The following is a 26,691-nucleotide window of genomic DNA, read 5'->3' on the forward strand; positions in this document are numbered from 1 at the left end:
AAAATCTTACAAAGAGAATTCTAAGAACTCCTGTGTATAATAATAACCCGAGGTGTAACGGCAATCATCCAACCGGTTACGGGATGACGTGTGGTCAGCACGACGAACCACAGTCGTTGTAGGTTTCCGTGACCGGGTTACGCTACTCATTCGTAGCTCCCCAATTGCCTCACGGTGGTGGGTGGCCACCGGTCACATACACAGCCCGAAATCTCAGGAGAAACGTTGATGCGCTTCCCAATAGGAAGCTCGAACCATAGCCGTAGCTGAAAGTCTGGCGCCTTAGACGGCCACGGTGCGGGACACTCCTGTGTATGTACGTATATGGTGGGTCAAAATTCACGATCAGATATCGATATTATTATTGTGAACAGTGGCGGCAATTATGGGGAGCAAGGGGGCAGATGCCCCCCACTTTTCGCCACTTTTGCCCCCGCACTATGCTAAGCTTTATCTACAAAGGGAAATAAACTGTCTTTGCCCCCCCCGCCAGTATTGGAACCTTGCCCCCCCGGTTTTGGAACCCAAAAAGAAAATGCGAAAACAATTTCAGAAACTATTTGAGTAAACAAGATTCATGATTTATTGATTACTTTATTTTACGTCGCTTTTCTGCCTGTTTGGCTAATCGCGACAATGGGAATAGATGGTGTTAACGTTAAATGCGTGAAGGGACAATGACAAACATATGTGGACTCCCCAAAAAAACAAGTCCCACAGATAATTGTATTGGCTGTGAGTCGAGACGCCAGAGCCTCATAATTCTGCAAAATACAGGCCAGTGTGTACTGCGTGGAAGTGAGATTATGTACAAGATGCCTTAAAGAGTGAAATATGGAAAGAATACCTGTAAGATTAATGTCAGTTCAGCTAACCGCCGCGGCGTATTAGTTAGCACAGGGTTCCCAGTTTCGAATCCCGGGGTGGGCATGGCTTTTCGTTGCGAGTGTCGCCTCATCAATTCCATCGTGTCATCCCTCATTTTCATCACCGCGATTAGCCAAAAGATGCAACAATAACAAAAATAGAAAATCATATCAATGCAGCTCTCAGAGTGACCTTTATACTGCAGCAGGACGTACCTCTATCGGAAAACCTGACTCCTAACCACAGTATTGGGATTGACTGACCTCTACCGGAAAACGAACGAATTATTACCACACGATGTATGTGAGAAGGATAAACAATCCTCTCAACCTAATACAACTTTTTAGTCAATTTCGTGTGCAAATATTGAGTTCTTGCAGCATAAATAATATCCTATCGTGACTTTTGATACATGCTGTACAATTGTTAAATTAATATACAGGGTGATCCGTTTGAGATGTCAGAAAAGTAAACCGTTATATACAAGAGGTTAATGTACGTATGTCCAAGCAGCTTGTTGTAATATAAGCAGAAAGGATGCAAGTTTCGAGTGAGTGGAGGTTTACAGACTTCAGCCACATGGCGGCGCTGCTGTGCATGGTAACAAAGGTGGTGATCACGTCACAACAGCGTGCACAGTATGTCGTATGGTATGCGAAATTTTCGAGTATTACATGCATGCTACTGTCGCCACGCAGGTGAAGACTCCACTCACTCGAAACGTACATCCGTTCTGCTTTACAACAAACTGCTCACAGATATCTACATTAACCTCTTGTAGATAACGGATCACCCTATAGTATATTAAAACAAAGCAAAACTGCAATAACTTCGATTGGTTTAATTTAATTTCAATGTCATCTTTACTTCCATAAACAATAAATGGTAAAAGAACGGAACTGTGTTAAATAACTTCTCAGAAAAAAATCACTCACAATTCTAAGCCAATTTTAGTTGGACATTCATTTCTGGAGACCTAAGTTCAAACCACAGTAGTTACCTGTTCTGCCACAGGAACATTCTGAGGTGTTCCAAGGCGTCCATTCCGTCACCTCGCAGTCGACAGGACAGTCGACGTAGCACCACTTCTCAGAGGGAGTCGGCTTGAACATGTCCTTGCAGAAGCTGGAAAGTAAAATGGAGATTATGTGCCATTTGCTCATACGAAACTAGATGTGCGTAGACGCATGTACGTACGTACGTCTATGTGTGTGCGTGCCTGTGAATCTTGTGTATATGCAAATGAGGTACACCAAATAGTACTTTCGAGTAGCTGAAGAAGCCTTCCAGTTAAGGTAAACTGAATACAACGTTTTCCTTAATCATTGCCTGGTGGCAGGCGGGGAGCGCATTTTTTTTTGCCAGTCAACTTGTGAATGCGGTTTCATTTCTTGCTCTCTGATTGGCTGTTGGAAAGTTACGGTGCTGTGATTGTGAGAATGTCTTATTTGCGCTGTACGTTAGGTTAGGTTAGGTTAGATTAGATTAGAAAGCAGCAAATTTGCGCTGAAAAATAGGAAATAAGACATTCTCACAGTCACAGCACCGTAACTTTCCAACAGCAATCAGAGAGCTAGAAATGAAACCGCATTGTCAAGTTGACTGGAAAAAAAATCGCAGGCGGGGAAGCATCAGTACTTCCCTCAGTTTTTACCTACAAACGTGGGCAGAGGATGCATGTTCCTTTAGGTACGACTTTCAGTGAGGCTGAACAGGAGACGATCGATTTAAAGCTCTTCTCTGCTCCTCCTAGCTGTCTACACGTAGGTAGAATAGATCGTAGAGCGAAGGTAACTCTCAAATTGACCTTTTCCGGTTAAGGCTAATTGAATACGACGCCTGACCTAACAATTCTACTACACTAAATAAAAGATTAAAGCGACACAGACAGTGATCCCAGGAGAGCCATTTTCGTGAACGTTTATCCTCAGTAATGTTATCTAACTAACTCTCCAACCTTCTTAAACCAGAAGGTTTATGGCTGCAGCAACATAAGCCTTCCATCTGTCCTTACCCTTAACAATTCAATCCCTACCGATTTCCTTTAGGTCCATCTCAACGTCAACCCTCCATCTTCGTCTTGGTCTTCCTACAGGTCTCTTACCATCACGTTTCCCAAAACGAATTCTGAGAACTCTCCTTTCCTTTCCCATTCGTGCCACATAGACTTCCCACCAAAGTCTTCTTGATTTAATTATTCTAAAAACTATCTGGACATGAATACAAATTATGTAGTTCTAAATTATATAACTTTCTCCACTCACCTGTCTCCTCATCTCTTTTAGGTCCAAATATTTTTCTATTTTTTAATTTCAAATACTCTCAATTTATGTTCTTCTTTCAATGTAAGGGACAAAGTTTCACATCCACACTATAGGCAAACTGACTGTTTTGTATATTTTAAATTTTAGTTTCTTAGATATTATACGAGAAAAGTAACACACATTTCCTGAATTAAGTATGCTTTTCTTTCAGTTATGTTAAAGAGACTACAAATAAATGGTTGCTAGCAACGCTGCGCTCCACTGAAGTTAATCTTTGATCTAAATGTGGCGTGGGCCTCCTGGCAACACCGTCTATATCGCCTTAACAGCGTTTTACTTTTAGTGTATCAGCAACCTGAAGCTCACTCTCCGCCACTAGTCGGTTCTGCACATGGCACAGTGGTTCAGATCCGGTTTGTAGGTCCACTCCCGATTAGTATATCTGTGCATAAAGTGGACTTAAAATAACAAATCAAATCAAATCAAATGGTCCGTTCTTTCCCGGCTGGTAATAAGTCACAACTTCACATTCGCTTTGCTTCAAACATATAAACCATTTTATCTTCTATGCAACACACTTTACACTTTAGTTCTATACACACATGAGAAGGTGTTATTAAAATTTGATCTACGGGGAGGACGATGGGGGGGAAAATGACCCTCCAAACAGGCCAGGGTTATGGATGCATTTTTTCACTTTATATTTACGCAATGCTCTCTAACTTAAAACTCAGTATGGAACTTGTATTGTTATTTCATTGCATTTTCCTCAAGCCTATATTTTGAAAGTCTTATGTTGCTAATTCTACATTTAGACCCATGGCTGATTTCGGCATTTTCAAATCAATTACGAAAAATTATTAATGGCTCTAGTGTTACATGCATATCTTAATACAGGATGATTCAAAAGTGTATTGGCACTCTCCTTATATCGTTAATGAATGATTTTCAGGATGAGATAAAATACACTGTTGTTTTCCAGCAAGATGATGCACCGTCCCATTTCGCCAGAATCGTTCGGACTACCTCGCCGACACCTTCCCCGATAGGTGGATCGGCCGTGGCTCACCAAGATTTGGGCGGCTCGCTCTCCAGACCTGACACCTCTAGACTTTTTTGTCTGGGGTTACTTGAAGTCTAGGGTGTGCCAAGTAAAGATCAACACAATAGAGCAACCGACACAGCTAATAACTGCAGCAACATGGGAAATAATGCCAACCATGTTAGAGCACGTGTTCTGGTCTACGCAAGAGAAGTTGGTGCTATGCCTAGACTTACTGGGTCACCACATTGAAATGTACTGAGTTTGTCTTGTATTCTAGAGTACTTCAGCAGTATTGTCAATTTTGTCAATAAAATGCTTTTTGATTAAAATGTCAGAAACTTTTGAATCAGCCGGTATTTCTCTGCCTTAACAGGGATGACAGGATTAGCTTCTCATTTTTACATTGTCAATTAATATCTTTAGAATGATCGCAACAATGGCAAAAAGTATAGCAATGGAAGAAGATAATAAATATCCATTAATTAGCCGGGATTCAAATCTTTTTTCTACACTAATCACTAGACGATAGATTACTGTTTGAAATGCTACAACTATGCAAATGTTAGAATAGATTTTAGACTAAAAATTACCTTTCCCAAGTGTCATTCTTGACTCTCCGTTGTTTCAGATGTAAATACTTCCCTTAAGCCCTTAATTCAGTAAAATACACTGCAACTTAATCTTCCGGCATAACTATTTACATTATCATCCTATCTTTCCTCTTGCGAACTTTCGCTTTCAGATTTTAGAAAGCTTCTGACATAACCATAACATTTAAAACAGTATAGGTTTTCTATAAACATCTAATGTATCAACGCACCTGTTGTCGACTGTTCTCCCATCGCTTCTGTAGCAGAAGATCCCTCTACTTTGAACTCCTTCCCCGCACGGGGAGCCACCTAGCGGTATGCAGCTGCTCCAATCCGTCGCCCTCCACTCGTAGGTGAAGCACGTCACATTCAAGATGCACTGTTGTACTTCTATCAATGGCGGACAGTTGGCGTTAGGATCGGCAGGAGCTCTCAGGACAGATCTTGTTCTTTGTCGTTCCTTCTTTGGATCGCATGGCTGAAATTAATATTTGAAGAAGTTAAATCAAATTAAGTGTTCTGGAATTATATAGTATTTTGTTAGTCAAATGGTCAAACATGTGGTGTCAGATAAATTTCTTATGATTAACTTATTATGATATTGCAATTTTATTATGGACAGTAACATAGGAAGATATAATCTTACGAACAATTTTCTTATTTATTCCTATATTATCGACTTCCCTTCTTTTATTGAATCTATTTCTTATTTCTTATTCTCTCGCTTGATTTATTTTATTATTTCCATCTTCATTTAACACGTGGTTCCACAGATAAAGATATATAAAATTATCTTCATCTAAGACAGTAAGACAGGACAACCGGTGCACTGACCTCCTGCTGAGAATCCCCATTCGCAAGAAGTTTTATAATAATCCGCTAAGAGGCGCTGAGAGGCACTACTCGCAATCTTGCTTCCACTTATTCTAACAAACAGAACAAGAGATGGCATTGCTAAATTTCAACAACTGTCAAGCCTGACTTCCCGGAACCATTGCCCTGAAGCGATGGATTCCGAGAAAGATTTAACACAGAAATGTACAAATAACACGACGCTCCACGTGGCAGGCTACTTGAAAAGTGAACCTTAAGAAATAAATGCAACTTTTCACACCAGAGACACAACACGCTGCAAATGTCCCTTGATATTTGGGCGCAACTCAATCTGGGCGTATTGTCAATAGCATCCTGCAATCTCCTGTTCCATGCGTATATGAGTACTGTTTCCTGATTGGGTGAGCGTGACTATCAAGTGTAGACCATTGCGGAGAAGTGTCGCTTGTCATTTCGGTGTGAAAACTCCATAAATCGTAGTCCTTAAGCTTTCCTTTGTTTCTACCATCTATGCTATTAGTGAACTGTGAGGCAGCATGGCAAACCTTGCTCATCTAAGTTTACAGTTTCTTAAGATTAGAACAACATATTTCCTGAATAGTAGTTTCAGGGACTGAACATCTAATACGAAGTTCAAATTCTAGTGTTAATAAACATAAATTACCATTCGTCCACTGACTTTGAAGCGAGCACCCACCATCATTTTGAAACATCAAACACTGATTGATTGATAGATTTGCTTTATTTTACTCCGCTTTTGTACCACTTTTGGCTAATTTGCAAAGATGGGGATGAGTGATGATATGATGAAATTGATGACTGGACACTCGCAAACATACACGCCAAGGCCAGGATTCGAACTCGGAACCCATGGTGTCGTAGCGCGATGTGCTAACCACTCCGCCACGGGGGCCGGCGAAACTTCAACATGATTGAATCGATCCACTTCCAAAATGCAGTTGTTAGCTATATTAAGATATGTAAAAAAAAAAAAAAAAGTAAAGGTAAAGTGTTCCCCTGTGCATAGCACCACGCCATGAAGGCGTATAGGGGGTGTGGGGGTAACGCCCCACACTTTCTTGATCCGGTCGTGAGTGGGGGTGATGTGATCAGCATCACGCCCCTGACCGCCTTTACCCCCCAGGGTTTCCCCCAGGTACCCATGTTATTCGACGCTGGGTGGGCGCCGGGGCCGCTTTCACCGTTAGAAAAGTTCCCGGATTTGAACCGGCCGGGGATCGAACCCGGGACCTTGAGCATGGTAGTCAGACGCGTTACCGACTGAGCCACCGCGGCCACATATTAAGATATGCGTAAGAAATTCTCAATAGTACACCCAACGGCAAAAGGAAGAGTAGTCGAATTGACCATGACGCTTTTCATTCACAATGTGATGATAATTGAAATAAAAAAAGCGTCAATATGCTTCGAATCAACAGAATTTCATTCCTTAAAACAACACTGAATGTAGAATTAAGAAAAGTAATTTGCCTACTGTTATCTTTGCCGTTGACTGTACTACTATTAGCGGGTGTCATTAATGAAGAGACAGGGGGACGCGTTCCCCCAAAGATCGGTAAAATATATTGTGTTTGTGGAAGATTGATGTCCAGTCATCTCAAGGGTAACGACACTTATGCTACTATGAAAATGGTACACAAAGAGCACTTACGTCATTGCATTCTGACCAATCAGACCACGGGCTGACGACACACTCTCCAGGGCATGCTACGTGACAAGCATTCATATCAGCTGGTTGGGTAACAGGATCACAGTACCTGTCTTCAACCTCGAAGGGTAGTTGGTGTGGTAGAAACCTCATGCACCTAGGAATTAGAAGATTGATATATGAGAATAGCATAATGAATTGTCACAGTAATAATCTTATAATTAGTTGTGATTTTGACATAATGCACCACAGGCAGAGATTTACTTTATTCTAAAATATAATCTAAACGTTACGTTTCAACCTTCTAGCAAGGTCTTCTTCAGACTCTGTACCAAATACAAATGAAATAAGGAAGATATCAATATACACACACACACACACACACACACACACCCACACCCACCCACCCACACACACACACACACACAAAAATCACTCCCCTCCAGACACAATATTATTAGAGTGTTGTTTATCTGCAACATTCCTTTCCAGATGTTCCAGCAGGTGGCCTTCTCCTGCCAACTGTTACAAGTTGTTAGAAAGAGTGGAAAGGACAAGAGCAAAGGAGGAGAAAAGAAGGAAGAGGAATGAAGAGAGAAAGGATAAGGAAAAAGAGCGTGAGATAAGGAGTCCAACCACTTTCCAGAGTCCAACCACTTTCCTGTCAGGTGAAACAACAGTTGACAGGAGAAAGCCACCTGCTGGAACACCTGGTAAGGAATGTTCAAGATGAACAACTTATTAATAATCTTGTCTCTTTAGGGGAGTGATTTTTGTGTATATACGTATATATATATCTTCTTGTTTTGTACTTTATTTCATTTGTATTTGGTACAGAGTCTGAAGAAGACTTTGCTAGAAGGTTGAAACGTAACGTTTAGTTTATATTTTTTAGAATAAAATAAATTTCTGCCTTCGTCAGCGTATTGGGTTTTTGGTTATCATAGAAACAAGGCTTAATGGAGTTTTTTATAACTTGTTCTGTCGTTGGCTTGAGGTTATAAATTAATACCGTTGTTGAATCACCGATAACAAATTTGACAAATAAAAAATAATAATAGAAGCAGGGTATAAGGAGGTATAGTGATTTTCAGTTGGAAAACGTTTGTACTCGTGTTGTCTCATCTAAATTCATATGGTTTTCCCTCACACTGTACATAGGGTCTCTAATTTATTTACAACTTGCTATTTACTGCAAAATATACATCGTGTTTGAAAAATTATACATTGAAATAGGAAAAGTTGTCCTCTTTTCACTTGTGTGACATACAGGGTGTATCATAAGTGATAGCGCAAACTGGCACAGTTGAAAGTACACGATAATAGAAGCAAAAAAGTCTCAGTAAACATGGGTCTGCAAACGAGCCGTTTTCGAGATAATTGTGAATGTGTGGTTACAATCCGTCACTAACTTCATTGTTTGTAATCGTCCTAGTTGGTAAAATGCTAATAATGTGGCGAATGTGGTTAGAAGCCGTCACTGATTGCATTTTGTAAACAACGAGTGCTTTACTCCTTGCGCGGTCCGAGGTTTACTCTTTGTTTACAAAACAGAAGATTTCCGAGAGGTGGCGTTGTAATCAAACATGATGGATACAATCGGTACACAGTCTAATCGTACTGCGGGAGTCACGTCAGTTGTACTGTACTGTGTAGTGAAAATAAAACCTTACAGCAACGAAGAGTATGCGAATATGTATTTCATGTATGGTTTGGCTAACCGCAATGCACGGGAGGCTGCACGCTTGTACCAAGAAAAATACCCTGCTCGAAGGCACCCCGAGAGTCGTACATTTTCAAGGACACATCAGCGCCTCAGAGAACATTATTATCATTATTATTACTGTATTATTAGCATTTTACAAACTAGGATGACTTTTACAAACAATGAAGCCAGTGGCGGCTTTAACCACACATTCACAATTATCTCGAAAACGGCTCGTTCCATTTTCACTACGCAGTACAGTACAACTGACGTGACTCCCACAGTACGAGTAGACTGTGTACTGATTGTATCCATATAACGTCACCTCTCGCAAATGTTATGTTTGATTCCAACGCCACCTCTCGGAAATATTCTGTTTTGTAAACAAAGAGCAAACCTCGGAACGCGCAAGAAGTAAAGCACTCGGTGTTTACCAAATGCAATCAATGACGGCTTGTAACCACACATTATTAGCATTTTACCAACTAGGACGACGGTTACAAACAATGAAGTCAGTGGTGGCTTGTAACCACATCTCCGCAATTATATCGAAAATGGCTCGTTTGCAGATCCATGTTTATTGAGACTTTTTTGCTTCTATTATCGTGTACTTTCAACTGTGTCATTTGCGCTATTACTTATGATACACCCTGTATGTAATAAGTGTATATCACCACACTGACAATCGTCACCATAAAACACCAAAACCTCCGTGCGCGGGGTAGTTAGCCCCGGCAGATACGACGCCAGGAGACCGGGCATTTCCGGCCTGATCATTGGTGTTCTTTGTGATCATTTTCATCCCATGATCAACCATCCTCACCGTCGCGATTAGCCAAAAGTGGGAACAAAGGAAAGCTAAACAACAAAAATTAAATCAAAATCATCATAAAATAGGCCTCCCCCATTCGATCACTTTGTACATCTCCACTAAATGTGTATATTTAAAATACAAGTGTTAAATTGTGAACATTGCATTATTTTAAATGAAGGACTCATTCAATCACAAGTTATACTGTATTAGGTGTATATTACTTGTTGACTTAATAATTCTTAATTTTAAAGCAGTACCCTTATATCGTGACTATTTCAAGATACATTTACAATAACACAGAGGCGCAACCACGAATTTTTGTCTGGGGGTGGGGCAAGCACCAGGATAAACGTACCAATATTAATAATAATAATAATAACAACAACAACAACAATAATTTTAATAATAATAATGTTATTATTATTATTGATTTGCTTTATTTTACTTCGTTTCTTGTGCCACTTTTGGCTAATTTGCGAAGATGGGGATGAGTGATGACATGATAAAATTGATGAATGGACACTCACAAACATTCATTCCCAAGCCAGGATTCGAACCCAGGACCAACATTATTATTATCATTATTATTATTAATAGTAGTAGTAGTATGAAAGACGTTTACCCTTCTAAATTATACAAGAATGGGGTAGACGTTGGTGCTAAAGCATTTGTGTTCGAACAAACTATTTGAATTATTTTTTCAACAGGTTCAATTTCACATTAATAATGAAAAACAAGCGCACAAACTATTTTTGAAAGACAGAAAATTTTTGATAAATGCATTCCAAATATATATTTCTTTTTTACATTAACATGTATAACTTTCATGCACGATATGTGTTTCACATATGCAACATGGAGCGACGTGGACACTAAATTGTGTACATTTTCAAAGTTTTTTTAATACATATTATATACAACACTTTATTTAAATACATTACACATCCAATTCACCAATCACAATAAACCAACACCAAAAATTACATAAATTGTATCTCAAATGTGCACGTTCCCTTTGCTGAAAACAATTGTTCATGCTTTTAAAACAAGTCTTATTGCTCTGTCTGGAAATTTACAATTCATTGCATAGAAGAATGACACATTGCGACTGAAGCGAGCAAGAACATTTTTGGATACAATTTTTTTGCAGGCTGTAATCAATATTGATTTAATAGGGTGCAAATAATTTCACGGGACGCCAATGCATTCTCTCTTTTACAACTTTCGTGCCTCATCGATGGTGTAGTGGTAAGATCAAGGGGTCCCGGGTTCGATACCCGTAGAGGGACATGGTACAGTGGTTGGGATTCCACTTTAAACTGTAGGTCCAGTCCCGATTAGCCTTTCTGTGCGTAAAGCGGACTTAAAACCAAAAAATCAATCAATCAATCTTACAACTTATTTTCAGTTAGACCGTTAATCGCCCAGGCCGACTCCCGCCGCCCTCTAGCTACGGATCTGAAGTTGATAAGACTTAGAAAAGCATGTATTGCGAGCGAAGCGAGCAAGAAAATTTTACGAAAAATATTTTTATTTGCATAAAATTTGAAGTTGTGGGCGGTAATTGTCCCCTGCAGGTACAACTTGGCCGTCAATGTTTGCCCCCATAGAACTCATTTCAGTCCAAGGTTGGAGGAGGGAGCAATGCTCCCCCTGCGGTTGCGCTGCTGCAATAACATTATAAACAAAAAACCCAAATTAGCATCACGAACGAAAGAGCAACACGAACTCTGAAATGAGCTACTGCCAACTCACGAACTTCCGGAATAAATAACAGATGTCACTGTTTTCTGTAACATTTGAAAGTGCTCGTGTTAGGAATTGAAATAAATACAGCAACTCTACGCTAAACTAATTAAAATATCCGGTTTCATTACCAATGTAATATGTACACATTTCTTAATTCAAAGAACTACTGGGTGATCGGCTTGTCAAACGGAGACATGTTCGGAGAATAAATGTTAGAAAACTCTTGATTTCAATAAGCATGAGTGGCGTGCTCTATCCAATTTTTTTTCTGGTATGACGATGGAACGTGATGAAAAGAGAAGAAAGTGTGACTAAATATCGAGAAGACAATTCAGTCTAAACTATCTCACTAATCAATCACTTTGATAAATGTCCTCGGTTAAATATGAAGTCTTGATTGGCACATCATTTTATGTATATACCTGTCAAAAATTCAAATCAATGTAATAGCTCAGTAGGAAGCTACGGATATATGTTGAAAAGGAATACCAGCTTACATATGCTGATGAACAGTGTTTATGTTCATACAATAATAAATATTTTTATAATTATTACATTGATAAAATAACTAGAAATAACAAATGTTATAAGAGCATCAAATTATGCAATTGTTTACAAGAACATTTATAACATATAAATGTTATTTATATGTAGAAAACATTTCTTTATTATCTCCTTGTGAGACAGAGCAAGTCCTTCACTAAATATTTGAGTATGCCTCAGTTCTACATCTGAGCACACTCAACATGTCAAATTCCTCAATCAGGTCTACAAGATGGCTTCCATTCTTCAATTTTCAAAACTTCACATTTGGCTTATTCATATCCAAAATGCAGAAAATATTTCACTCACTTAGTCTTATTTCTCATAACATTTCATTTTAGATAATGCAATATTCATTTACTAGCTAGTTAATGCAGATGCCATCAGATAATAATTTCCTGCTCTCAATTATTAAACTAGGCACTTTACACCAGTTCCAAATCTTTCCTTTTTCGTTATACAGATTATTCCATTATAAAACCATTTTCAAGCTTCTGTTATCAACAAAATGTCTCTTTATAGTTTAAAGAAACTATTAAAGATTAACTTGTAAAGTATAATCTTTCAAAATATCCAGATTTATACAAATATCAATCCTTCACCAATAGCCACATTTTTACTTATCTTGAGATTTTTTAAAGTCACAGACAACTAGTATTAGAGCAACTAATTCAAGCCAGATTTTTTAGTATGAGTTATCTTCAATTGTTTTTGTTTTATATTTTTGTCCATAACTGCGTAACACCTTGAATGTTTGTTTAGTAAATGTACATATTTGCTCTGTTACAGCTATTTTACTATGTATATCACAATATACTTATCTAATGATTACAAATACCATTTTTTGAATGTTGATACAAAATACCAAGTATGACATCATATTATACATTGAACAATTTTAAAGAGTTGACCTTTGTATATAAACCTTGATGCCAATGCAAATGTACATAATTTCAAGAAATTTAATTATAAATTTGAAAGTATCATATCTTTCTTGTCAGAAAGAACACATATGATTTAAAATATTTGTTTTTCATTTTGTCAGTCAAAAATAACTGTTATGAATATGAATATTCACAATATTCAGAATATTTCACAATTTGATAATTTTGTCATGATATACAAATTGGCTTTTTTAAACATCATATTTAATGGAATAGGTTTAAGTAGTAATTTCAGACATTTAATTGTATTATTTGAATAAAATTTTGAGCAATCTTATGACTAAATTATTATAAATATTGCACAAATGTGGAACTTTGGACTTAGCCTAACCATTTTCAAATGTAGTTATGACAATGTATTATATTTATTGTCATACTGGCGCTCAACAAGGGACGAAAACACAACAGATCTGAGCACTACTGAGACTTTAACATATAATAATTAATATAATGCCTCTATATTTACAATCTGTTTTCATGTTCAGCATTATAATCAATTGAGTGTAACTGAATATTTGTTTTCCAACAATACAACAAGAACTTGTTCATCATGAACCAATACAGTGCAACTATGCATAATGAATTTTTAGTACATAATAATATTGAAAAAATGAAATTCAAGTTCGACATACCAACAATTATTATCTAGTGAAGTACCACATGAACCATTTTTACATAAACAATGTACCTACATAACATTATTATTTATTATCAACCAATGAAGCACCATTCAGAACTTCATTCTCAACCTGAGAGCATAATTTCTATATTAATCTTTATTTAGCCAAAAAATATATTAATAATAATTTTCTTCATGTAGAGTAAGTTACCTCTGATCTAAATTTCCCATTAGGAATTGATCCATTCATCTAGCAACATTGGCTAACAAGACAAAAATGTAAGTCCCTGCATCGAAAAGCAAACATCCTCAGATTTACGGAGTGCTGAATATAAGATTTCTTACATCGCAAATGAATTCATGCAAGAAATGTATAAATTATGATGTGCGCACAAAAATTATAAATCATAAATAACTGTTGTTCCTGCACTCGCAGCGTCACGGCTCGAATTTCCTATTCAGCCCTTTGTGAACACATTTTGGAGCCATAATGCATTCTAGCATTTTAAAGGAAACAACTACTTGACTGAAGCTTGGATCAACACGTGAATCTCTTTGCTCTTTGTCAAGTTCATTCCTATTTGAGCCTACAATTCAACTCTTGGAATCTTTGTGGTCTAGTAAATATTTTTCAAGCCAAAGCTAAATCTTAGCATTCAAAATTATTATGCACATGCCATCACATTATATTATACATTTATTGCACTAGAAAATACACATAACAAAGAATATTTGTTATATTAAATTTTTCCACCGTTCCCAACACAACTAAGGATCAAGAAATATGAATGAGGACCAATGTCGGATCATGAAGATCAACTTAAGGCAAACTCTACAGAGGAATACTTCATATCTGAACTAATGTTTCAGACTCAAGGAAAGAAGCACGAAAAGTGAGAAAATTTTGACATTAACGGCCGACAAAAGAAAAATTATATACAAAGTACTGTGACTCACAGTACCACCTTTGACCAACAGCCCAAGAGAAGAACTCAACCAACCAACTCTCATGGGTGTGGTTGTGATATGAAGCAGTATATTTTGTCCTTCAAACCAACAAAATAAACAACATGTTAGCATAAGCAATTTCATAATGCCAAAATTAATATACGAAGAATGAAAAAATAAAGAACTGAGGTCTTATATACCACCCTTGACACTCAGTCAATAAGAAACTCCCAACCAACCAACCCTTATGGGTATGGTTGTGGAATAAAGGAGTATCTTTTGTCCTTCAAACCAACAAAATAAACAACATGTTAGCATAAGCAATTTCATAATGCCAAAATTAATATACGAAGAATAAAAAAGTAAAGAACTGAGGTCTTATATCCCATCCTTGACACTCAGTCAATAAGAAACTCCCAACCAACCAACCCTTATGGGTATGGTTGGTATAGATTAAATTATCCTGCAACAATATTTCAGGATGTATAGCAAATCAATCTTTGTTAAAATTAAAAATCTTTGAAAGTCAGATGGGTATACAATCATAATAAGTTGTCAGCTTACATGTGGTCAAATGTTAACACGTGTGCCCAAATTACCGCACCTTTATTGCTAACAGTGTATTCCAACAGAAGAATCAGGCTGCTGAACAAAGTGAATAAATATGCATGAACCCCTTTATTAATATTCCCCTACTTTACCTAGACAACAGGTTACCATCGGGTGTGAGCATTCTAACTACTCTCCCTACCATCACCGTGCAATCTGAGATAAACGATATTAAATTCCAAATTATTATATTGAACCTATTAAGGCTTGACGATCAGAGACTTTTCTGTGTTTGGATGAAACCTGTCTTCGGTTTCTTCAACGTCCCCTTTTAACACTTCAAAGTCGACATGTCTTTACTTCACATGATATCGGAAGCATGTGAACCTATCCTTAGGCCACTAAGTTATACTTTATGTTCACACAGAACAAAGTAAAGTGTAATTCTTTTCTTTAAACAAAGAATCTTTGATAATATTTTTCAACTTTAGGGTTTGCATATGTGATTGATTGATTTCAGCATTGAAACAGAACTATATTCATGACTCAACATGTCAAGCTATGTAACCACTGACCTTACTCCATCGACAATACCCAAATTAAAACATGTACTGATACTGTCATAGTGAAAGTATTCAAGATAATTCTTCGTATCAGATGTTACATGTACACAATATAGTTATTTTGCTAAACTGTATGTTTCAAATTCACATACTAATAAAACTATGTATGTTTCATAACATACTTTTTCCAAATATATGCAACCACATAAGAATGTTACAACACTCATAGTTCATATTACTGTAATTCTAAACTTAATCATAAATTATAAGCATTATAAGTATGTAACAATCTTTACCGATCAAGTAATTTTCAGTCACATATCTGATATAATATAGTAAGACATGTCTGCACACTGCAACAATGCCTTTGAAAAGATACATTACAGGTAAGTAATCAAATGATTAAAATGTGAGTCCACGACATTACAAATTTGAAGTTAACTTTAACATCATGACACCATCGTGACATCTTCTGCGTACAGGTGTACGATGCATGATCAAGCGTGCTATCACAGTCAAAATACAATTATGAGAGGAGTATGTATGGAATGCTTCTACACAAAATTTTCTCCTCCATAATTTCAAACATCTCAGCCTGAATGTTCTTTTACGAACATGTTTAGGATGGGTTGTTACTTTCCTCCTTGCACCTGGGCAATTGGTGAAAACAGTCTTATTAATTTCTTTCAATTTAAATTTGGTGCCTTTCCTTATTCTATCCTTCCACTGGACATTTGGAACACTTTGGGGAAACACCCCTTCACGTTGGTCTAGAATACCGTGAAACTCCTTGTCCAAATTCATTTGTGAAAGTTTCTTCTGTACTTGGTTTCCAGGTAGCTTAATGCATTTTGAAACATAATCCACCTGAACATGAGAATAAGGTTCGATGATTTGACAAAGGTTTTGTTCCAACATTGTGTCATAAAGGCTGTCTAAATGTGCTCGAACAATTGGGTCATTTTCCAATTCTTCTTTAAACTTACCCACAGCCTCCTGAAAGTCTATCAGAGATCTCTTAAGACTTGCTTGAGCAACACACTTCATAGCTTCAATTGCACTTCCGGCATACTTCAGAGCCAGTTTCCCGCTTATGATCTGCTGCACATCTTCTGGTGTGTTCAACATTATTTTAGACAGCAGCATGTACTTCAATGCAGTCAAAGCCTTTGAGCTTTCCACACTATCATAGCCTTCAAATGCTTCATAGAAGTAAGAGTATACTGTTTTGAAGTCTATCTCATCAGCAGCATGAAGAATGCCTGACTGCATATCAAGCGATGCTTGTAGTGTTGGAGGGCAATATATTGAATTATCTGTAGTCCGAGCTGAGGTAAGTGCTGCACATGCTTTTGGAAGATTACTCAAGGCATGGTAAGTTTTACTTTCTAGAAGTTGAACCTCTAGCAATAAATTTTTGTCATCTAACTTATTCAGTTCCCTTAATAAGGACGATCCTAAGTGAAGAGCTTCAGTAAACATTCCAGTGTCAAAATACAAAGCTATTAGGCAGGCTTCCAAATACTTCCGGAGGGTAGTCTTTTTATCTTGTTTTGCACACTCGATGCACTCCTTGCACAACTGAACTTTACTGCCAAAGCTGGCTTCCAGATCCAAGAACATGTCAACCAGAGCACGAACCAATTTTGCTGCCTTCGCCTTACTAATGGTGCAGAGGAAGAGTCTCGTCTGCTTAATAAGTTCAGCCAGTTCTTTTGCATTGCCATCTCTCTTGTAAGTCTCTCCTAGTTTCAAGATACTTTGTTCTTTGAGACGAATTGCATCTTCTTCACTTTCATTTTCCTGTTCTTCCAGAAGCCTGGACAGATCATCTATTTCGTCCAACTTATTCGAGACTGACGTTGACTGGGCTCTTAGCACACATATAACTGCTGCCATTTTTGTATTTTTGCCCACCTCGAGTTCATCTTTGATCTCTTCTCTAAGCTCTGTACAAGTAGCTTTGATTTCACCTCTCAACACTCTGACTTCTGAGATACTAGTTTTAATAATATCATTCAACTCTATCAATTGAGCATTAGTCTTGTCCTGATTAGCTTTGAGATCCTCCTGATTAGCTTTGAGATAATCCTGATTAGCTTTGAGATCCTCCTGATTAGCTTTGAGCTCTGTTTGGCCATCCTTGATAGCACTGAGAGCAGCCATAACATCTGCCAAGCAGAAATCACCCTTTGGATCTGACATATTTAAAGGTAAAAACACCTAACCTCAGAAACCAGAACAAGAAGCAAAACAATACAAAGATTATTATAAGCTTGAACCTTTTCAACTAATCACCTGACGTCTCATAATCTTAAATATATGACGATGGAACGTGATGAAAAGAGAAGAAAGTGTGACTAAATATCGAGAAGACAATTCAGTCTAAACTATCTCACTAATCAATCACTTTGATAAATGTCCTCAGTTAAATATGAAGTCTTGATTGGCACATCATTTTATGTATATACCTGTCAAAAATTCAAATCAATGTAATAGCTCAGTAGGAAGCTACGGATATATGTTGAAAAGGAATACCAGCTTACATATGCTGATGAACAGTGTTTATGTTCATACAATAATAAATATTTTTATAATTATTACATTGATAAAATAACTAGAAATAACAAATGTTATAAGAGCATCAAATTATGCAATTGTTTACAAGAACATTTATAACATATAAATGTTATTTATATGTAGAAAACATTTCTTTATTATCTCCTTGTGAGACAGAGCAAGTCCTTCACTAAATATTTGAGTATGCCTCAGTTCTACACACTCAACATGTCAAATTCCTCAATCAGGTCTACAAGATGGCTTCCATTCTTCAATTTTCAAAACTTCACATTTGGCTTATTCATATCCAAAATGCAGAAAATATTTCACTCACTTAGTCTTATTTCTCATAACATTTCATTTTAGATAATGCAATATTCATTTACTAGCTAGTTAATGCAGATGCCATCAGATAATAATTTCCTGCTCTCAATTATTAAACTAGGCACTTTACACCAGTTCCAAATCTTTCCTTTTTCGTTATACAGATTATTCCATTATAAAACCATTTTCAAGCTTCTGTTATCAACAAAATGTCTCTTTATAGTTTAAAGAAACTATTAAAGATTAACTTGTAAAGTATAATCTTTCAAAATATCCAGATTTATACAAATATCAATCCTTCACCAATAGCCACATTTTTACTTATCTTGAGATTTTTTAAAGTCACAGACAACTAGTATTAGAGCAACTAGTTCAAGCCAGATTTTTTAGTATGAGTTATCTTCAATTGTTTTTGTTTTATATTTTTGTCCATAACTGCGTAACACCTTGAATGTTTGTTTAGTAAATGTACATATTTGCTCTGTTACAGCTATTTTACTATGTATATCACAATATACTTATCTAATGATTACAAATACCATTTTTTGAATGTTGATACAAAATACCAAGTATGACATCATATTATACATTGAACAATTTTAAAGAGTTGACCTTTGTATATAAACCTTGATGCCAATGCAAATGTACATAATTTCAAGAAATTTAATTATAAATTTGAAAGTATCATATCTTTCTTGTCAGAAAGAACACATATGATTTAAAATATTTGTTTTTCATTTTGTCAGTCAAAAATAACTGTTATGAATATGAATATTCACAATATTCAGAATATTTCACAATTTGATAATTTTGTCATGATATACAAATTGGCTTTTTTAAACATCATATTTAATGGAATAGGTTTAAGTAGTAATTTCAGACATTTAATTGTATTATTTGAATAAAATTTTGAGCAATCTTATGACTAAATTATTATAAATATTGCACAAATGTGGAACTTTGGACTTAGCCTAACCATTTTCAAATGTAGTTATGACAATGTATTATATTTATTGTCATACTGGTTGATTGCTTTAAGGTTTTTTGTCTTCTAATTTACGCGGGATGCTATTCTACATGTTGAGTGTACTGTACTTATGTAATGAATATGACTCGGAAGTTGATGACCTAAATAATTTCAAACATGACTTATAAAATGACCTTAAAATTATTTATAATGAACTAAAATCCTTAGAAAATGAACTATAAATAAATTTCGCTATTGAAATAAATTTAGCACAATTAATCTGTTCTCGTGCACTGACTGCAGTTGTGTTCTTTTCTGGCCTTTTTTAGCTTTTGGGTAATTTTCATTACTTTTTGCCGTTTGCATTATTATTATTTTTAGGTAGCTATGTGTTTTTCTCCACTGTTTTTTCGTGAATTTTAAATACATATGCTAGCATAATTTACATATTTAACTTTCCTAACATGGTCTTTTTTGAGCAAATACGCCATTAAGGGGACAAAATTGTCATTTTATTTGAAATCATTGCCAATGGATTAAATAATTAATTGTGGTAAATTTATTTTCCTCCAGAAAACTTAAAGTACTGTACTTTGATTTCAAATAAAATGGCAATTGTTTCCCTTTAATGGCGTTACACCTCATTCGAGAGTTTTTGTTGTGGAGAATAAGAATCAGTAAAGATTCTTCCTCTATGCCAATTAGGAGCGGATGTATCGTGATTTGAATTAGCGCCTGCGCATGACGCTGCGAACAAGCCTACTGCGCATGGAACAAGTTTTACCCGTGTTGAACCAATAATAAGCTACTTATTTATTTCTGGCTTTGGATCTAACTCAGAAAAAATATTTTTCATCACCTTCCTACACCTAGTAATGAATACTTATAATTTATCGGTGTTACACAAATGACTCCTCTAAGAATGAAATAGACAAAGTATAGATTTGGCGCTCGTACCAATGTCTGCCTATGCAGGTATGAAATCTCGCAATCCGGAAGGGATGAAACCGCTGAGAAAGATAATCTTGGGAGAAATGTAAGATCACTGCCGGGGTGAACCTGATTGGCGGAAGCATTGGGGGAGGACAAATAGACAGAGCAGTGATCGAATGGGATCAAATCAGGGGAAACAAAACGGGAGAGAGGTTTATGTGGCGAAGACGATAGGAGTATATCTGAGGCGAGTAACTTCCATCTTTTCTTGTTGTTACCGAGTATTGTCGATAACATTAGCTTATTTGTCAAATACTCCTAGGGGGCATTCCGCGTGAACCTCAATTTTTAAAAGTAAATGCAATGACGTAACCTTATCCTATCTTGTGAGTGCACAATCGAGACTTGTCATTTGCATAAAAATTCAAGTATTATACATGATTAAGTTAGAAGGTACAAGTTATTTGAAATATTATATGTTCATTTTACTATTGTGTCCCACTCGTGGCACTAAAAAACAAATCATTTCTCCCTTATTTCTTGCATTTCCCCCTCAACTTCACTAAAATACTCAAAGGTCAATTACTTTCTTTCTTTGTCTTAAATAATGTATTTTTCATTTGACAATTCACAGAAATTAAAATAACTTATTAAGTGAAGAGGTAGTGTTTCGTCTGTCCCAACAGTGACAAAAAAATGTTCACTAGCTACAAATATGGGAAAGTATTTTAAGGGTAGGTGTGTTTAATCAACAGGGTTAAGTTTCGTAATTCATTGCACAGAAATTGTAAGAAAATGTTGCTTAACTTTCAGTAGAAGGGTTACTTTAATATAAAAAATGCAGTCCGCGTGTCACACCCTTGACGTTATAGTGTTGGTCATGGGAAGATCCGTTGTTGCATTGACTAGTAGCAGTACCACGTGTTCAACAAGCTTGTGTTGTACTCAGGAATCCATAAATTCTAATGGGTTATGCATTGGGTTCCGCCGGAGGACGGGAACATTTTCTCTTGCACGATTTAAATTCGGTACAAGTTGCGTATTGTTTCATTAAAAAAAAGGTTCCTGGACAGTATTTAAATTGATTCCATAAAAAGGTTACTGGACCGAATTTAAATTGGTTCCGAAAAATAATGTTCGTGGACCGATTGTTGGTTTAAGTTCACTTTATGCACAGAAAGGCTAATCAGGACTGGACCTACAGTTTAAAGTGGGATTAGAACCACTGTGCCATGTACCTCCACCGAGAATCGAACCCGGGACCCCTTGATCACAAGACGACGATGTTACCACTACACCATCGGGGAGGCACTGTTCCTGGACCGAATTTATATTCAGCCGGAAAAAAAAAGTTTTTGGATCGTATTTAAATCGATTCCGGAAAAAGGTTCCTGGACCGAATTTAAATTCACCCGAAAAAAATGTTCGTGGTCCGAATTGAAATATTTTATATACTGTATAAGAAGGTTCTTTACGGTCCAGAGCGCATTTATGCTTTCTGACTCTCTCTCTTCTGGACCTTTAGCAATCCTGGTTGTGCTCTTAGGGGTACAAGACCATTTACAGGAACCAGAGTACACGTTACACCACTCTTATGGATGTTGTGGTGGAGTACAACATGTAAAAGAAGTTTCTTTAACGGTGAAGAAGTAAAGGGTACTCACCTGACATGCCTATACTGGTCCCCAGTGCCACATCCATTCTGCTCGTCCACGTGTATGAGCTGGCAATCCATCCAGCCAGAGGCGACCCACTCGAACTGACTGCACGGAGTGTCGCACACCTTGAACTCGATCTGCGCGAAGCATGGCCTCCCTCCGTTCAAGGCTGGCCTGATCATCTGAAAGAAACCAACATTGTTGTACGCAATAATGGTGATGTTTTACTGGAAGAATGATTCAAACCTTAAACAGACAATGATGAAAATGCCCTATTAGGTAAATATCTCACTTCGAATGCTATACAGGGTGACCATAATTTTTTTTCCAACATTACAAATATTTATTACAGCGAAACTATTGCAGTTACAGCTGCATACCTTGTCGCAAAAGAAAGTGAAACTCACAACGTTCTTTCTTTAACTTTGTTCTAGGTAGAGGCTGAGTTGGTAATGCAGGCGCTGCAATCGTTGGGACTGAAAATGACGTCAGTGCAGGAAAGCTCAATGTAATGTGTTTTATGGTGTAATGAGACCAAGTCACCGATTGCTGTACATCGAAATTTTAGGAGGGATTTATAAATATTCTTTTACAGGATGGCCACTCTAGGACTATGATAAAATGGTATAATTTCCGGTTTTCAAGGCGAACTATCCAATAATTCAAGGCTACAGGCAGATGTTTTCTCTATTTCAACCTTACATAATATCGCCTCTCACCACACTCACACATGAAAAGGCAAATATATTAAATATATTAATAATGTAAAGGGTCCGCATGATTCCAATGAATCCAAAAATTCTAATTCAATACAATTAAACGGTATATATATTTAAAATATTAAATTTAAGGTGCGGAATTTACATTTGCTTTTTTTCACATACTCAGACTCGAAATACATCTACAAACACAAGTCACAAATGTTAAGGGATATACTAATCTACGAGAAAATAACACAGTGCAACAAATTTGAACTTTGTGTCTTGCCGCGAGATGAAAGAAGGTGTTCTTTACTAAATCAAATACGCTGATTACGAAAATGAAATCAGAAATGTTCCATCACGTACCAATTTTTCTGGAAAAGATATGCCACATGTACAACTTAGCCTATATTTCATATAGTTAGCAATATATTGTAATTCATGAAAAACAAAGTAGCAACTTTCGCGACACTTGGAAACTATTTATATCATTACAGTACAGGAGGATCCTCTAGCTAGATTAAATACCAGATCATAGAAAAAAATTAATTGTTTGTATTACAAAACATAAAAAAAGGTACGAGAAAGCTGCCAAAAAGCTTCAAATATACCTACAAGTTAGAAACGTGTCCTGGAAACTTTCCGTTTGTGGGTGGATGGTGAAAATTCTTGTAGGAGTGTCCAGCAGTAATCTGCCAAATGGTTTGGTGACCACCTTCCCATATATCGTCTTTCCATGTCAGCGATATCTTTGTGAAATCGCTCACCATGTTGGTCACTCATATCTCCGAGATTAGGCGGGAAAAAATCCAAATGAGAATGCAGGAAATGTATTTTCAAATACATGTTGCACCCCATAGCCTTGTAACAGTCCAGCATGTGTTCCGTCAGTTCCCTGTAATTGTCAGACCTGACGTTACCCAAGAAATTGTTGCATACGTCTTTGAAGACAAGACAAGCTGCCTTCTCAGTATCTGTCAGCAATTCTTCAAAGGTTATGTCTTTCATCAAGCCAGGAATCTGAGGCCCATTGAAAATACCTTCTTTAATTTTTCAGTACTAGTCGCAGGAAATTTGGACAGTAAAAATTGAAAACCACTGCCAACTTTGTCCATTGGCTTCACAAAATTCTTCATGAAGCCCAATTTCAGATGGAGCGGCGGTAACAGCACACTGTCTTTGTCAACAAGGGGTTCATGCGACACATTTTTTTCATCCGGATTGAAGCTTTCAATAGCCACTGTTTCACTACATAACATTAATGATCTTTCCTTGCTCTACTGTCCCAGTGACACAAGAAACAGCAGTGTAATCAGTCTGCATTCCCAGCACAAGCCCCAGAACTTTCTGATCAACACAGATTTTCCATTTGTGGTTCGAATAGCCAATATACTTCAGAAGTAGTCTCATGTTCTCGTAGGTTTCTTTTAACTGGTATCGAAGGTTTCTCGTTTCCGTTATGCAAGAGAACAGCTTTTAAACTAGATTTTGAGGAATCTATGAATAGGTGCCATTTTTGCGGATTGTGAATCATTCCAAATTCTGTAAGCAGCCCATTTATGTAATTACAATATACCAGACTATCTGCCATTGAGAAAAACGTGGAAAGACCAAGCTGTCGTGTACGGAATGATATACTAGTGTTTGGTTGTAGCAGGTTTTTTTCTTGAAGACTAGACCCAAGTAATTCTGCTTGCCTTTTTGAAAGATTCCGATCTCTTACAAGATTGTTCAATCCTACCTGTGACAATGGTTGTGGTTGGGGCTGTGATGTAGATGGCGTGTAATCAAGATCTTCGTGATCACTACCGTCGTCTGTTTCATCTTCCAGTGTCCATTCCATTGGTGGTTTTGGAACTGGGAGAGAATCTGGGCGCATTGCAGATTCCAAATTTGGATATGAAATTGTGTTTTGATTTACTTGAGATTCCTGTTACTTTCGTTAAACAAAAGTAGCAATCCGTTATATGGTCTCTAGGTTTCTTCCTCAACTGTGGTATGGCAAATGGCGTAGATGGGTGGGTTCCATGCAACCAACCTCTTATATAGCGGGAGCAACGTGAGCAACAGTTCTGTGGTGCCAAACACTTAACCTCATCTACCTTTAATTCAAAATACAACTCGTATGCATTTTTGACGAGCGGGGAAATGGGGTGTCTTTGGGACTTCGTCGTAAACTCACCACACACACACAACAGAAAAGGGTTGGTGAATTACACACATCCTAGACATCGCTGTGCACAAGAAACACGTGAACACGCATAAACAGTATTCTTCACGTTAGGGGATTTGCACAACACACGGCAGGAACAGACACTGCTTGATCCCACTAGCAACTGACTGATGCAAATAACTGCAACTCCATTATACCTTACTATACCTCAACCAAGTGGCTATCTATCCTCCCTTCCCTCTCCACCCCTTCTCCTATGCACTGTCGAGCCCTAGTAACAGGCTGGACTGATAAGCGCTGCGACAACAATAACATGCAGTCGTGCGCTGATAAAATTGAGTTTCCAGAGAAAAGTTTAGGTGATAGCGGAAAACGGTTTTTACTATCGTCATTAGGGCACTTAACTCCATAGGAATCACATGTTTTTGTTCTGCGGCAATTTTCATTGTCGCACAGTGTAATTAATTGTATACGAATTTCTAACTCCAATTTTAACTAATCAATTTTCAATTTAGCCAGATCCTGTGGCCGAGTGGTTAGCACATCGAGCTGCGACGCTAAGGATCCCGGGTTCGAATCCCGCTCGGGCTTGGTTGTTTGTGAATGTCCATTCATCAATTTCATCATTTCATCACTTAGCCCCATCTTCGAAAATTAGCCAAGAGGCACAAAACGCGAACTAAAATAAACTAAATCAATCAATCAATCAACTATAATATATGTTATCTTGTAAAAATCTTCCGTCTGTCAGATAGACTGTTCTGCAAAGGACGCTAAGAAAATAAAAGGATTGAGAGAATTCTGTTCTATTTTCCACACAACTTCCTTTTCCTTCCTAGATAAAAATAAAAGCTAAACTGTAAAAAACTTACCTCAGGGCATATATAAATATGTATTAATTCAATGGTATTTTCATTAATAAAAGCTGAATTCCCGGATCCAATAATTCACGGAATTCAAGGAATTAATGTGTGATATGCATTTTGATGTAAAGGGGAGCAATTAAAAAGGTGTGAACGAATATGATATATGTTCACTTTCGCGTGTTTCTCTGTGTAGTTCCTTGATGCACATTTCACATTTTCTGAAACATCTGGTCTCCGACGGCACTTCTGGAATACATGGTTTACATCAAATTCAGTTATTTATAACTTCTGCTTTTCTACATTACAAATTTTCAGGTGATAATCACAAGAGACTCAATGCAACATTTTGCTTGAAAGGCTTATATGGACGAATTTCATGGTGAGAGTCACATTTCAGAAAAACCTTAAGTGATACAGCAAAACTAATTGCAGATTCGACGTCTAGAGAAAAACCTTATTTTATGCAAGAAACAGAAAAATAGTACAAAATTGTTGCACAGTGTAATTAAAGAACGCTTCTAAGTTAAAATGTAATAACATTTGCGGTGGTTCCAATCACTGGCGTATGCGGGAGGGGAGCTGATGAGGTTACAGCCTCTCCAGAAATTTTTCAGAAAAATCAACATTTTCAAATATAAGAAGTAATGGAAAAATTAAAATGGTAAATGCGAGCTCCCCGTAATATAAGAGTATCCACATTACCATTTTTGTCTTGGAACAACTTCAAAAAAAGGTTCAAAATGGTAGTTGCTAAATATTATATTGTGTATTCCGCTGCCCCTTAGAACACAGGTATGTAATATCCAA

The 26,691-nt window shown here is 37.0% G+C and overlaps 1 protein-coding gene across 1 annotated transcript in view; it reads right to left on the reverse strand.

The window, feature by feature from the left end:
* Positions 1-26,691, reverse strand: part of LOC146003883 (thrombospondin type-1 domain-containing protein 7B-like) — a 559,677-nt gene that overhangs the window by 241,986 nt on the left and 291,000 nt on the right. Inside the window, exons 17-20 of the mRNA XM_083142348.1 lie at positions 22,151-22,326; positions 7,273-7,426; positions 4,997-5,244; positions 1,868-1,992 (exon numbers count right to left, since the gene is read on the reverse strand). Coding sequence (XP_082998474.1) covers positions 1,868-1,992; positions 4,997-5,244; positions 7,273-7,426; positions 22,151-22,326 — 703 coding nt within the window. The remainder of the gene's footprint in view (positions 1-1,867; positions 1,993-4,996; positions 5,245-7,272; positions 7,427-22,150; positions 22,327-26,691) is intronic.

This window comes from Lepisma saccharinum, chromosome 21 (assembly GCF_977018435.1).
Source record: "Lepisma saccharinum chromosome 21, izLepSacc3.1, whole genome shotgun sequence".
Lineage (NCBI taxonomy): Eukaryota > Metazoa > Arthropoda > Insecta > Zygentoma > Lepismatidae > Lepisma > Lepisma saccharinum.